The sequence below is a fragment of the Coptis chinensis genome, chromosome 5, assembly GCF_015680905.1.
Source record: "Coptis chinensis isolate HL-2020 chromosome 5, ASM1568090v1, whole genome shotgun sequence".
NCBI lineage: Eukaryota > Viridiplantae > Streptophyta > Magnoliopsida > Ranunculales > Ranunculaceae > Coptis > Coptis chinensis.
Genome location: NC_141460.1, coordinates 17,661,267 through 17,677,040, shown reverse-complemented (window position 1 = coordinate 17,677,040; position 15,774 = coordinate 17,661,267). Strand labels below are relative to the sequence as shown.

Here is a 15,774-nt window from a genome sequence, read left to right as displayed (position 1 = left end):
TCTGGATTTTGGACAAGGGCTGTTGCAATTTAATTTGTGATTCTTTTGGTGTTGAGTATTTTGATCATTATACGCTCGTTTATCAAATCTTTATACTAAATATTCTAAATGAAGCAAATGGGTAATCAGATCATCAGAAATAAGAGGAGATAAAATTGGCTTATTTATAGTCCCGGGATGAGCAGATCGAAACTGAGGAATCTTGAAGGAATATACGATTTCTAGTTTAAAAAAGTTTGAACAAGACTTGAGAGCTGGAGAGAGACAAGAGAAATGAGCGGGTATATTCAAGCACAGCGGGGAATATTGTTGTAGATCGGATCATACGTAATACTATATTTATTATATAATAATAACAAACAGAAAAAACAGAACTAGTCTCCCGCTCACGTTCTTCAGAGAGAGAGAGAGAGATGGACGGTCAGGATGTTTCTTCTTCTTCTTCGTCGAATTATTCAATATTGACAAACTATCCTCTCATCTCTGCTCTTGTTGCATTTACTCTCGCTCAATCCGCTAAACTCATCACCACTTGGTATTTTTAAGTCTCATTCTCACTTTCTTATTCTTGATATCATCATTTCAATAGGCTTCGACAGAACATGTGCTACGAATAAATGGGATGAAATCTCGTGCTAATTTGCTAGATATTTTCTACCTTAGAAGGCTTTAGCCTTTTTGGAACAAGGCAAAGTAAGGTTGTCTCATAGAGAGCAGTCTTGACGGTCTTCTCCAAAACAGGGACAGTTATTCTAGAAGAAATAAGAAATAAGGATTATGAAAGTAAGCGTTGCATCGATCATTCAACCAATCACAGTCAGTCCTCTGATTTGTTTTTTGTTTTTCTAGATCTTGATTCGCTATCCCCTCTTTCTTGGTGAAGGTGGGGAATGCATCCAAATACTGTATTAAGGTTATTTGACTATCCATAGTATATCAGTTTATAAAAAGTACGGATAGTCAATCAAGTTACCGTATAAATTAGGGATTTGTACTATTTTTCAGATTATTTAGCTTCTTACTATATTTAAGGTGTTTTCAATTCCAAATTTATGCTTCTGCTTAAGTTAGCTGTTTGCAAATAGTTTTGGTTTCTTGTTTAGCAAGCATATGAAGGTCATAAATGATTTGAGAAAAAGGTTTTTTTTTTTTTTTTTTTTTTTTTGAAGAGGTAAGGATATCTTGGACCTTTTTTCCAAGTTAATATTCTTGTGCATTTTTGGGTATTAGTTTTTTTGTTCTGGTGTTTTTTAGCATGCAAGTAGGGTTTTTCAGTTTATTTTGTTTCTCCTAAGAGTTATAAAATTTGATAGATTCGCAGGTATACCGAAAACCGTTGGGATGTTAAACAACTTGTTGGATCTGGTGGGATGCCATCATCTCATTCTGCCACTGTTACCGCTCTCGCCTTCGCCATTGGACTTCGAGATGGTTTTGGAGGATCACTGTTTGCTACTGCTATGATCTTAGCATGTGTCGTAAGCTCCTTTTTATCTACAACGATAATGTCATGAATTGTTTTCTTAGATGTTTGTCTCCTCTTTGATTTCTCCTCTTCATGTTTTTCTATCGAAGTATACCAACTGAAACAATAAATTTAACTTGGTTTGTTAACTTACTATTGTTGATATCTCTTCTTCCGAATTCCTCTGGTTCGACTGATTGTTGAAGCATATACTATTTAGATCCTTGAATTTCTCTTGTTCTGGCAGCACTGGCCAGTGTAACCTGAAGATATCACAATTTACTCCATTGTCAGGCATTAAACTTTAGGAGCATCCAAACTAAAACCAATGAATGCGAGTGGAAATGCTCAATAACCTTTATCCCATGCTGCTGCAAGGCTCTAAACATCCCATATGGGACCATAGTACAAAATATCCCGATATATCGCGATATTCGGAGATATTTATCTAGATTTCAGAAAAAGATATATAAATATTACGATATGTTCAGAAATATATACGACTGTAAATATCAGTGATATTTCGATGATATTTGCGATATTTGTGATATTTGGGAATATTTAGAGATATTTTGTGTATATAACAATTTTATTTAATATTTACTATTATATTTCAAATAAATATAAATAATGTATGATGATATATCAAGAAATATTTACAATATCTATGATATTTATCGATATTTTAGATATATCCACGATATTTGCATTGAAACAATATCAAATATCTCCAAAGAAGGAGATATATCCACGATAATATCGATAAATACTTATATCTTGATATTTTGTACTATGCATGGGACTATACGAAACATCTCAACTTGAGTCTAATATGTGGACAACACACTCAGGTGACGTGGAGTAAACTGTCTCTTTGGGCTAAATACAATAGCCTGTTTTGATACCATATTACACTTTAGGAGCATCCATTCAAAACCAATTGGTGGGACTAGTCGAAATATCTCAACATCTGGGTTTAAGCATTTCCTTAACTATAGCTGTATTGACATATTTCTCTATTTCATCTTCTATCTTTCTCTATTTCCTTTAACTTTTTCTTAAAGAAGATAAATGTTTAAAGTTCACTCAGAGAATATACCCAGAACCTATCCTTATAGGCACAAGCAATTAGCAATTATAGCAACTATATAATTACATAGTTTTTAACCTGTACATGATTGACCATATATGTGTGACACATTAATCGTTTTTCTTTTATTAAAAAAGAAAAAGAAAAATTAGCAGCACATTGTTATACTAGCAATGTCCCATGCCTGATCAGAAATGGTGTCTTTGACATCCCCTATGCGGTTGAACTTCCAGAAAGTTGTGATGAAAACTTCCATTATGAAAAAGCTTCGAAGTATCCTAATTTCTCTCCCGCTTATAATTGTCTATAATCATTTCCAGATAGAATGAGGTTGTATAGTTGTTTACAGATCGAATTGTACAATTGTAGAGTAAGTAAAATTGTACTTTTGCCCGATATATTTGCAAGATATTCTAAATATATAATCTCATTCGTCCTTTGTCCCACCGCAGGATGAAATCTCAGCCCACACTCAGCTGATTAATTCCTTGAGATACCTACCTAATATTTTGTTATAGTGATTACTCTATATAGAGTGATCCACATGGACATTGATGCGTATACATATACATGTAGTTAGTGTTATGAGTATGTAACTATAAGACGCACAGACACACACAATTAAGACATTGTTCATGGACTAAGACAAAATAACAAATGGCATAGGAGTTCCATTACATGTTCTCTCCTTATTTAGGAGAGCGAGTCCTATGTAATTCTTTTACCTTGCTTTTATCAATATTATTTGGAATTCTAATTTCTTCATCCTGATAAAATATTTACATTCGATGATAATGTGATATATATGTGTTGCTACTTTTGTCCGCAACTGTTTCAACTGTTTGGAATTTGGATTCATGGGTCATTCGGGTAGTTGAAGAGTTTAACTGGCCAAGTTCTCTTCCTTTCTGATAATGGCAAATTGCAGTTTATTGCATCATTTCTCCTATTTTTCTCATGTCTGTCAGATAGTGGCTATCCTCCTTCCAAGACACTGGTTGTTTTCATATATTTAGAGTTGTTATGAGAAAGAAAGCCTCTTTTTTGTGCTTGCCCATTTTTATGCACTCTAAACATGTTTCTTACTGTGAAAGATGTACCTGCTTAGTGCTTACTTTGTGAAATAAGGAAGTATGTACGCAAATCTTATTTCACAATATGGTTAACTTTAGTCGTCTCCAGCCTTTTCATTATGATCATTACAAAATTTAGCGAGAAGAAAGAACAGAAAAATTGACGTTTATGGTTATATCTTTGGCAGGTTATGTATGATGCATCTGGTGTTAGATTACATGCAGGGCGCCAAGCAGAGGTACATATTCTCTCTATATAGAGTGATGTTTTTAGTTCCAGTCTCTTATTCTTTATAATCTTGAACTTTTATAACGTTCCTAGTTCCTACCTCATGGATAACTTATAAACTTAACTCCTTCAGTGTCTATCAAAAGCGCAATACAATGTTTGCAAACCTAGCAAAATACCATTTCAGGGAAAAATATCATTACCCTTGAAAAATCAAAATCTCTAAAATAATTCTACACCTTGAGAGACATTGATGACTAAATACCGGTTTATGCGAATTTGAAAGTCCAGCAGATATCGCACTATTTTGCAACATTTTGTTCTATAGTTTTAATTAATTGGACAGTGATGCATTGGACTGTTCTGTAGTGCGGTATTATTCTGGAAAGCTGCTGTAACTATTAGTTTGTTTTCACTGTTTTGCAGATACTGAATCAAATAGTTTATGAGCTTCCAACAGAACATCCCCTGGCTGACACCAGGCCACTGCGCGAACTTCTTGGCCATACTCCTCCGCAGGTTGTTTGAATGTCTAGAAGAACATAATTTTTGAATGAGTATATGTCAATTTCATCATTAGGAGCAGTTAAATGACAACAATTGTAAAATGATTGGCTAGATGAGAAAGGAGTTTGTTCACTAAGTCTCTGACTTCAGGATTGTTATGATATTTGCAAGTACCATTAAATGCACAGAAAAGTCAATGCTTGATCTTGATTTCACAATTCATTGCAGGTTGTTGCTGGTTGTTTGCTGGGATTTGTCACTGCAATTATAGCTCATTTGATCGACAGAGCTAGTAGCCAAGCTTGATGCTCATGTACATGCCATTTAGTAGCATCTTCAATCCTTGATTACAGTTGCTTCACAGGACAGGAAAGTTGCTCCCTAACTATTTGACTGCCAATTAAAATTTGTAAATCAAACACACGTTTTCTATCACTCGATCTTTTCACAATTTATACTTTGTTTGCTTTTGTTTCGTAGATTGCTCTACCTCACAGTCTACTGGATGTTAGTAAACAGTTGGTGTTAGAATAATAACTGTCAATTTCCATCATTCTTTTCAAACTAGAATTGGGCTCATAAGTAATGTGGTATTCATCAACCATGCAGGGTTTACTTGAGACAATAAAATTTTCTCAGTTTTTGTAAACTTCTACCGGCATTTATTATACTAGTATACTGCATTGCAGTGGGGCGTGAGCGTAGTATATCATTAATTTGGCTCTGATTTTCTATATATATTTTATTTATTTATTTATTTCCACGACTTGATTAAATTTTTGATAAATTAAGAAAAATAAATTATATCATTGTCTAGTTTATTGAAGTGTAACAATATTGATTGAATATTTTTGCTACGGTAATTTTATTGCGTACTTGAAACCAACAGTCATGTATTAACATGTGTAACACTTTAGCACGTACACAAAATTATCTATCAATAATTATGTTTGCAATAAATGTGAAGAAGTAGACCATTATCCCAACAATGAAATAAGCTAGTATTTGTGGAAATTTCCCCTGCTAAGTAGTCCTGCCTTACAATGGGCACCCCTATAGAGCCCTTTTATGTTTGGAGTTAAGTCACATAATATCCTATTAACATGCATTTAATTTTAAAACAATATTACATTCTCCAAATGGATAAGAATGAAATTTTAGGCAAAATCTTCTCTATATTTTCAACATTAAATCACAGAACCTATCATTCCAAAGAACACATGTTTTTGTCTTTCGTTATTTGAAGAACCAAAAATATATATATATACAACACCATCAGAAAACTAAAGTAATATTTTGAAGGTTTTAAAACACTATACATATAAGAAATTACACAGTTATTTACTTTAGAAGCAAATATTATATTCTCAACGTAGAAAATTCACAACACATATTTTACGAATGAAAATTTCGACAGAGTCTCCTTTGTATTTTCAATATTAAATCATAAAAAACCTGTCATATCTAGAAATCATTAAACCTGTCATATGACCAGAAGAACAGAAATAACAACATCGAACCAAAATAACAACATCCCAAAGGTTCTAAAATATTATACATATAACAAGTTGCACAGTTATTTACTTTACAAACTGCTCAACTCAACTCAAAAGACACAGAAAGGAGGGTTAGCAAAAGTCCAAACAACTATAACATAAAAGGTAGTAGCTGAAGTGACAAAATCCATCTGCAGCAACCATCAAAAAATGTCCTCCTATATATTACTTGTGGAAGAACCTACATAAATCCAAACAACAAAATTAAGCATGATAACGACATTAGATATTCATTTATGAGAAATATAAAACATCTTGATGAAGTGAATTTGCAAACAATATAAATATAAATAAAGATAGAAAGATGAATACTACATACCGAGATAAAAATAATAAATTAACATTTCAAAGGTCAGATTTTCCGATAACATCAAATGGTTGAAGCATATGCAACAAACGATTCTCCTCTTGCAATCGGCCTCTAAGGCCAACACATTTTCCAATCTTTTGAAGTCTCTCCAAAGAGAACATAGGGCTAAATGCTAGATCACACAACTTTCTTGTCTGCGAGACAAAGCAACAAAAGTCAAACCGGTATCCCTTTCACCAATATCTACCACACTCGATCAAGAGTGAGGCCTTAACTCTTGTGAATTGTTATCGCCCAACATAGTACAAGGGGAACCTGAATGCGCTGGCATGAAGCATTACCTGACTTCCAATTTGATGTCTGTGGAGTAATAGGTATTGTATTAGAATCTGGACGGAACCTAGCACTACGATAGTGGTCGAAGTCAACCATAACAGCAAGAGGTATATCTTCTGGTGATTTGCAACCATTTCCGTAAACAATATCTACAACAGTGCCCATTGCACCATTAACCAGTCCATTTGTGGTGGCAATGTTTGAACGAAGCATAACACGTGCACCAAGTGATAGACACAGAACTTTCTCCAAGCTTTTTGCATCATCTGACGAAGCCTTGGTAGCAGTCTCACAATTATTTACTGATACAATTCGAGCAACTGGTTTACCAAGCTCAAGCAGTCGGGTGAGATTGTAATCATGTGCAGGCTGTTTGGTAGGAAAAAGACGCAAAGCATCTTTGAAGGTGTTAACCTCATCCATATTGAGCGAGGAAATATCCCGAGTTAGAAATAATTGCCAATCAATTTGAAGTTCCATTATCGAAGTCCCAATCTGAATGATGCTTGAGCATCCCCTGCTTGTCGAAATATATGTGATAACCGAACACATTTATCGAAACTAGAATATACAATTCCGCCATGTTGTTTTTGAATAGACCCACCTTGTACATATAATGCACTGTCACATACAGGAGGTAATTGACGCATATCACCAACGAGAATAATAGATACATCACCAAATGGCTCGTTCTTTGAGAAAATATCTCGACAACGCCGGTCTATATTTGCAAGCATACTTCTTCCGACCATGCTGTACTCATCGATAATGATAAGTTTGGTGTCTTTAAAGTCTTCTTGCATACGTCGACATTGATCACCTTCAATCTTTTTGGAAGTTTCTTTCACACCTTTCTGTTCCACAGTGAAAGAGAGTTCATGATGGATGGTTGCACCTCCAATATTAAAAGCGGCAACTCCAGTAGGAGCCATGACACGTACTGCTTTGTTTGTTCCGAAAATTGCAGTAATTGAATACACAATTGCATTTATGAGTGTGGACTTGCCTGTGCCTGCTCCCCCACAAACAATGAACCGAATACATGCTCCAGCTTGTAGTGCTCTAACAACCATATCATGAGCCAGTCTTTGTTCATTAGATAAATCATGATCTGGTACAACGGTTTGAGGTTCATGATTTAGTTCATTGCCACCACGCAGAGCATGAACAAATTTTCTATCAATTTCTATATTTGGATATCGATGTAAACCTTCAGCCCAATTGTGTGAAATATCGAAGTCTCTCCTTCCTAATTCCACAGTTTCCCCAAGGACAAACATGGGCCCCATTGCTGCTGCCATCATCCACTCATCCCTAAGTAAGTCTTCAGTACCAAGCTCTACCTCAATACCATCTTCAAGCTCTTCATCTATCGGTTTTGGAAGAATAATCCTATGAGTGATTTTGAAACCCAAGTCATAGTATCTTTCAGACCACAAGGAAAATTCTCCCTGAGCTTCTTCGAGAGTTCGATAATGGTGATGAATTAAGACTTGTTGACGACAAAATGATTCCCATTTTTCAGTATTTGGTAGGATGTCACCGCTAGCTCGAACCAAACGCCGCGATCGGCCCACTCTAGAAGTGTGCCAAACCTGCTGTCTCTTTGCCATATTCAGGAGGGAAGTATTTTCATAGCAAGAAGGTCGTTGCAGATATCTTCCTACAAAGGTTGGATCTGTTCCAACAATTTCATCATCATAGGCCACTCTTCGACGACGTACAATTGATGCTACCATGCTCTTTTCACTAACATTTAAGAGTACAAACTTTCTGGATGATCGGGTTAATGGGTACCCCATTAGCAAGTGACATACTTCCTGGGCAGAAATATCTCTTTCAGAGACACTTTTCATAAGTAGCCGCTTGAAAGCAGATCTTGCATTTTGACAGGGTCGATGAAAATCTTCAACAATATCTTGAAAAGTATCTCCAAACTTTTTGAAGTCGGTTCAGATTTAGCGTATTTAGCAATGTAATTGACAAACAGTTAGACCGAAAGAATGACAGCGACCAATCAATGTTTGCACGCCAGTTCGCAAAATCTTCGATTGTGGGAACACACTAGTTCATCATTCGGCAGCCGAGGAAACGATACATGTTATTGTTGGAAGGCTCTTCTACAATCTTCGATCGACCAATTACATCAAATGGGTATCTAAAGCGACATACCATTTGTTTGGTTGTTTTGTGTAAGCGCAAAACAATGACTCCCACATATAGAGTGTCGCGATGACCCAATTGACCAACGAAACATAGTCATCTTCGTCTCAGTATCAAGTTGTAAATCGAGTGGCAAAGTCGTGCACAAGGATGGTCTTTGCAGATTTCTAGACATCTTTGGGGTTCCGGGTTCACAAAGGCAAACAAGCCTATCAAAATATTCAATGACATTAGATCTATCGATAGCACTTGTAGCAATCTTAGTAACATCCGGAGCATCCGCTAGCCAAAGAAATCCATGAACATGACCACTACCACGATTTTGCCACTCAAACCGGTACCAATGATCAACCACGAGAACTTCACTTTCGTAAGTAATCCCGAAGAAGAATTCCACTCTTGCTTGAAAGAACCAAGCGACAACATTTGGGTTATCATTAATTAATTTTGTGCGTCCCCTTCTTTTATCTAAAGGAGACATCCTTTCAAGATCATTAGAAGGATCTAAAATACGAAACAGTTCTGGCCATTGCATGTCAGCAGCGCTGAGTGTGAAGAAAATGGTTGGTGCACCTAACTGTTTAACCATGGCAGTCAACTCTTTCAATCTTGTATACCAATAAGACCGGGTACCACGAATGTTGTTAGCAAAGTAAGAGACACGATTAGCTAATTGCTTGTCCCCGGACGAAACCATATTTCGAATTTCCTCAATTGACAACTCAGCATCCCCTGGATTCTTCCTCACAAAAACATCGCCTAAAGAAAGTGCCTGCCACCTTGAAAGAGAGTTCCAAGCAAAGTAGCGGAACCTCGTATCTCTAGCAAAACGCCCATCATGATATTTCATAAAAAACTGGAAGTACGGCAATGGATTAACTTTGCGCTGGCGAGCTTGACGTAGATCAGCATCACCGTAAGGAAACAAAGTTGGAAATGCCATAGCAATATACCCTGGGGTTGAAAACTCATCAATGATGTGAGTTGTTAAAGGCATATGAACATTAGTTTGATCTACACTTGGTACCATAAATGCCCTCTGGAGACGTGCTTGTTGATTGGGATCTGCCGCAATAGAAATAGTTCCAACAGCATGAAACTCATCAATGTGCAAATCCTGGTTATCCAAATGAGGTGGCCCGTCATCGTCATCGGCTTCCCTAGGTACGGCAGAAACATCCTCGTCGATATCTTCCACAAGTCGGGACATATGTGGTAGGTCATTAGGTTGTCCATCTACAGGTAGTCCTTCGATAGTTCCATCGTCAATAATTATATCATTATAGTACCGATGATAAGTTTTCAACCAAACCAAGGCTGTGCGTACAAATTCTCGCCGAACACAAAATTCCTTGCTTGCATGTGGCCCCCTTCTATTAACGACAAGAATTGCAGACAAATCAGCGGGGCTTCAATGGAAGAACAAATTGGCAATCGATTGACATCTTGGGAAAAATTGATCACATTACCATCGTACTTGTATTGTTGACCCCTAACACGATACACGATTATCATGGGGTGCACCCCGGCAATGAGAATTCTTTCTAAATCGACAAATGAGACAGTTCTAGAGGTACAATGCCCGATCCATTGAATTGTTAACACCTAACATGCCACGTCGGTGTTGGCCCGTTATCCAACTTGCAAGAGGTACAAATACCATCAATTATTGTTATAAGCGAGGTTAACATATTCCTAGAAAATATACAAAGAAAAGCAAATACCTGCAAAAATCTTTAGATCGGGAAATTTTCTTTTGCATAGAGGACAACTGACCCATGAAATATCATTGCATGATTTTCTAAATACTTGTGCGTTGGAGAGTGGTATGTAGTCGTCTATAGTAGGTGGCATATCAGGGTTTTCACGGATATTGTCTTCACACACCATCAGTTGAACACCAGGAAGTCTTTGATGAACAACGTTTTGTGAAATAACTCTTTGACGAGCAATAACAACTCTTTGACGGGCAATTGTTTGACGTGCAACTCTTAAGCCAACAACTCTGCTTTCTGGTAAAGGCGTTTTGAACAACCCTTTCAACAGGGTTTTGCCTTACAAATGCTGATCTTCTATGAGTTTGTCTGGAATTTCGTACTTCGTCCATGTGCAATGCACGAGCGAAAGCTTTACGAGCAGTGTCTAGGCGACGATTAGCATCTCGGTGCTTGTAGGTTTCGCCAATGCGTGCAAGTTTTCTTCTAGCACTATTAATTGACTGGGTCGATGCATGCTGCTCACTTGTCTGTTTTGCACGGGCTCTTTTCTTTTTTGCAGTATTTTTAGCCCTTTTTTGCTCCACCCGTTGCCTTGTGTGTTGCTCCACCCGTTGCCTTGTGTGGGAAATGCTGTTATGATTGGAACCCCAACTTCTTTGCAAAGAATTATGTCTAGAAGGTTCAGCATGAAACGGTGTCAGGCAAATATTATCAACTGGGCCTGCAACCCTTGGATTACGGAGCCACTGAATGAGGGGACAATTATCTGCTAAATCAAAATCAGATACACTATCTAGTTGCAAAGATTTATCTGCTTGACTTCCTACCCTATCATAACCTCTTGAAGTCTCTGTTGGATCTGGTAGATTGTCAACCCTTTGCATATGGGGTAGATTTTCTGGTAAATCAGATATAGTCTCCCTTGGCAAAGAATTTTGTGCAGGATTTCCAAGCATACGAACCCATTCCATGAGCGGGCAATTTTCATCTAGATCATCGACCCTCTCCCTTGCTGAAGAGATTTCTGCATAATTTCTAACCATGTGATTACTTATAGAGGATTCTGGCTGATCAGGTATCCTATGAGTATGCATTGAACTCTCAGGTTGAGATGCCACTGCCGTCATAATCCGAGAAGAAGTATGTCTGGAACGTATTGTACGTCTTCTAGTAGTTGGATATGCAATTTCTGGTAGGCAGTCTAATCTCCCGATGCATGTTGAAAGTTGGGCGAAAGAGTTACGGGGCCGACGATTATGAAGACGCGGCCGAGTAGTAGTTGGTAGGGGAGTATGTCGATTCCGACGACTATAAAATCTACCAAAGAACCTATCAATTTGGTGCAGTGTTACTGGAAAACCTTCCTCAGCTGCATCCATTGTGCATTAAAACACTGAGAGTGGAAAAGGAGGGACGAGAGGGAAGCCTTCTTATGTCGTGTCAATTGAAATCCCTACATGGGCATTAAATAGTTGAAAGTTTTGTTTAGGAATTATGTTTCTTTTCTCTAACAAGAAGTTAAGGCAGGAAAAGTTGAGTAAACGGATAAAAACTATAAAGTTGAACTACTTCAAACTTATTATTTCAACCGTGGTTGTTATAAATGTGAAAAACTTGCAATATATATGAAACATAAATATGACCACTTACTTTGTTATATCTAAATGAAATAATGAAATTTGGACCATTATTACCCACCTATTAAATGCACCCAAAGTAACTAATGTATTAGGATATATTTAGAATATTAAGCGCAAGAGAATTGCATGAATATTAACGAGGAATGCACGATTTATATAAGACCGTCTCCACCAATTGCATTACCATGTAAATAGTAGTTTCAAACTGAAAACAATTTAAAACAAGAGTAAAGCAAATGCGAATGAATACATACCAATTTCTTTGACAAAAATATCTCCAAGAAACAGAAAGACTTAGAACCAAAAAATACCCAAAAGAACTGAGCCTGCAAGGACAAAACAAATAGTGGTTAGCTTTGGAAATATATTGTAATGAAAACGGGTAGTTAGAGGCCACGAAAATATTTGTTGCAGGATTAGGAATACCACAAATCTGAATGAAAACATACCGCTTCCTTTTAAAAAAAAATCCACAATAACATAACGACCTAGAGCCAAAAAACTGCAGCTGTAAAGACAGAAGAAAATGGTTAGCTCCATGAATATAGATATTTAATCAAGTTAATCTATATAACGATTAGGTTGCTTTTATTTGTTGAATTGTTTGAAAATGATAGAGTAAAGTTGTATCTTAATTCTTGTTATTCCTTTTGGATAATATTTCTAACAAATTTAAAGTAAAAATACATTTCAAAATTTAAAATTGGACTTATATGCAGTTGACATAAACAAACAAAAATTCTGAATCATGATTTAAACATATAGAGATTTGGTTTATGCATCTAATAAGGCTTGGTTCCACATCTTCAAACCTCCCCAGAAGTGTAAACGCTAATAGATCTTTAGTTGGTGATGTGGTTGGGGCTTTCGACACCGACACCAGTGGTGTAACCCACTAGCCGTAAGCCTACTTGCATCCCTTCTATTGGGTTATTGGGACATGACATGGTAGAACATGCATGAATGATATATATAAAGAAATATACAGGGAAAATAGCGCAAAGGAAGTACACATAATAAATGTGTCGTTATAGGACAGAAGCATACAACTATTCATATTTGGCAAGAGTAAAAGATAACACCAAATACGCCAAATATTGCACAGCGAGATGATAATCTGAATGGAAGCCATATCTGGGGAAGGGGGAGTTAGCTCTCACGCTTGAAGACATTGTAGGCATGAATATAAAACATGGAGAGGTAATGTTGCATAGGAAAATTATTCAAAACTAAGAAACTGCAAAAGAGAATAAAAGGAAAAAAATAATACATTTTAAAAATAATTCTAAGAACATCTCATCTAAGAAAACTACATTATACGTTAAGAAATTTTCAAAGTATAGCATGCCTAAAAAGTTGACTGAAGGAACTAAGGCAAACTAATGTCTTTTCCCAAAACAATGTGAAAATAACAAAATTACACTGGACATCAGCACCATCCATAGCTATACACAAGGAGATTATACTCGGACCGTGACTCAATTGTTGTCATGAATACAACCTCCCAGCAGCAAAATCACCTTATGAAATAGCACATCTAATCATATGAAAATTTACCTGAAATAATTGCCAAGTATTTTATGGTGCTCGCTCCACTTGAGAAAGAGCAACTCGAGTTTTTTTTCTTCTACCTTGGCAGCTATCCCCGAGGTCGGAGAGTCTGCAGTAAACATAAGAGGAATTAGGCTATGATGGAGATCAACTGCTAGGTAAATTATTTGGAAGGTCTGTTTCCTTTATTTCAGCCATAGTACAAAAGTAAAGAAGTCAAGAGGTATATCTTGGTAAAAAGTCTCCAATCAAGTTTCATAAATAAGTAAAGAAGGAAGTACACACCAAATTCCTCCTTCGATTTTCTGAAATATTTTCACGCTCTTGTTGACTTAACTTGTCGCTTTCTTCTCGCGCCCTTTGTTCAGCCTACATAGAAAGTTTGATATTTTGATTACTACATGAAAAACCATGCTTTCATATATGAGATTTATAAGCATATTCAAGAAATGCTGCATTAAGGATTCAACATGATACAATACCGACAAATCCCGGATTGTTTTGAAAAAGTTTAAGGGCCAGTTGGGATGAGAAAGCAATGAGTAGCTTCTTTACTACTTAATTCAAGATATTAATACCATTTTGAAAACATAAATGTTTTGGTACAGGTTGGGACACGTCCAAGCTAGGAAGTCAAATCTAATAAGCAATGGCAAATCATTACGGTTTCTCCTCTACAAAAAGAACCACCTCGAAATGAAATGAACCTTCAGGCAGCAGTGCAGCACAGCCGGCACAATGACTCTCATCGTCCAAGTACGATGTGATTTTAAAACATGCTAAAAACTGAGCTGCAAAAATAAGAAAAACAAGATAAAAGGAAAATAGACTACCTAAAGAAGGACCATCTCTTGAGCATGCTTTCAAGAACAACCAACAAAGACATCATACGGTCCCCTCTGGTAGCACAGTTGTAGATGAATTTTCATTGTCGGCTATGTATGCAACAAAATAAACTCCATTAATTTTTTTGAAAAGTTTAAACAAGTTAAAAAGTAATAAAAAAGAATTCATAAATTGATATTTTTTTCCCTAACATGCTTCTAAACACATACTACAAAGGCATGAGATGAACCCCCAGGCTGCCCGATTCATGATGGTTCTTCATACTGAATAGTATTGACTGTTTCATCCCAGTAGATGTGCAAGAAAACATGCTAAAGGAGACAAACTCAGTGTAAAAACTCAATTGATTTCAAAAAAAACAGTGACACACAAAATCACGTAAAAAAACAAACATGAATTTTAAGAAAAGCTGTTTTTCGAAAATGATCGATTGCCCTCAAATGAGCTTCCAGTTTTTCAAGAATTTAATGAGTAGTGTCCAAAACACCTTTTCGCTGGATAAGAGATTTCTTGCTTGCGACAACAACAGCCTAGAGAACAATAAATGTGAGAGAAAACCCAATTTTTTATTTTTGCTATTAACAAGACGAGGAAGAAAGTGAAATTAGGAAAGCAATTGCATACAAAAATTAGAAATAAAGTCTACCCTGCTTTCTAACACAAATTCACCTTCAATTTCTTTCAAGTTATTTTCGCAAGCAAGGTGTTCAATTTCTTTCAAGTTATTTTCGCAAGAAGGTGTTGTTCCACTCATCGACGAGAGAGTTCGCGCAAGGTTGTTCCACTATTGACGAGAGTAAGAGATTAGTCCGTGATGAGAATGAGAGAGAAGAGTTGAGGGAGAAGTTGAGAGATTTGGGAGAGGTTGGGAGAGAACGCAGGAGGAGATTGGGAGGCTTTAAGTGATTTTGGGGTGCGGTCGGAAAAAGGAGAGGGTGACATGTAGCAAGTGGTTTTTTGAGAGACTTTAGAAAAGCGACCTCAAGAGTTCGCTACGCTCACGGACTATTGTAGAGAAAAAGAGGAAGTTTTCTCTATTTAGGCTTGAGCGCACCCTGCGCTCTTTTTTGCCTGGACAAGGGTGTGGGTCGCGCTCATGTCTTGGTCGAACTCCGTGCTCTTTCAACAAGACCTTGCCTTGACTTTGCCTTTTGAGATTCTGGTCGTTTTTAGCACGAATTTGACTTATTTCGGAAGTTTTCTAAAATAGTATAAATATAGGTTTTTTCTGTAGAAACCTAACTTTTTCAAAACCAAGAAAGAGAGAGATTATAAGTGAACAATTCTTTG

General features: G+C 36.6%; 1 protein-coding gene and 1 long non-coding RNA gene across 4 annotated transcripts; one reads left to right on the top strand and one right to left on the bottom strand.

Moving 5' to 3' along the window:
- The first annotated feature begins 238 nt into the window (after positions 1-238).
- LOC147496940 (uncharacterized) lies at positions 239-5,013 on the top strand. 3 transcript variants are annotated; one of them, XM_086559765.1, is made up of 5 exons: positions 239-783; positions 1,314-1,478; positions 3,817-3,867; positions 4,284-4,376; positions 4,593-5,013. In XM_086559765.1, the coding sequence occupies exons 1-5, from the start codon at positions 778-780 to the stop codon at positions 4,668-4,670; spliced, it is 393 nt and encodes a 130-aa protein (XP_086415891.1). In that variant the 5' UTR covers positions 239-777; the 3' UTR covers positions 4,671-5,013. The 3 variants fall into 3 exon arrangements, with proteins under 3 accessions (XP_086415891.1, XP_086415890.1, XP_086415892.1); XM_086559764.1 differs by having other exon boundaries at positions 257-535; positions 1,322-1,478; XM_086559766.1 differs by having other exon boundaries at positions 647-783; positions 1,322-1,478.
- Positions 5,014-13,470: 8,457 nt separating this feature from the next.
- On the bottom strand, positions 13,471-15,209 carry LOC147496939 (uncharacterized). The gene is made up of 2 exons (XR_015194973.1): positions 14,472-15,209; positions 13,471-14,007 (listed from the first exon to the last, which is right to left on the bottom strand). It is a non-coding gene; the product is annotated as an uncharacterized LOC147496939 (long non-coding RNA).
- Positions 15,210-15,774: the final 565 nt, after the last annotated feature.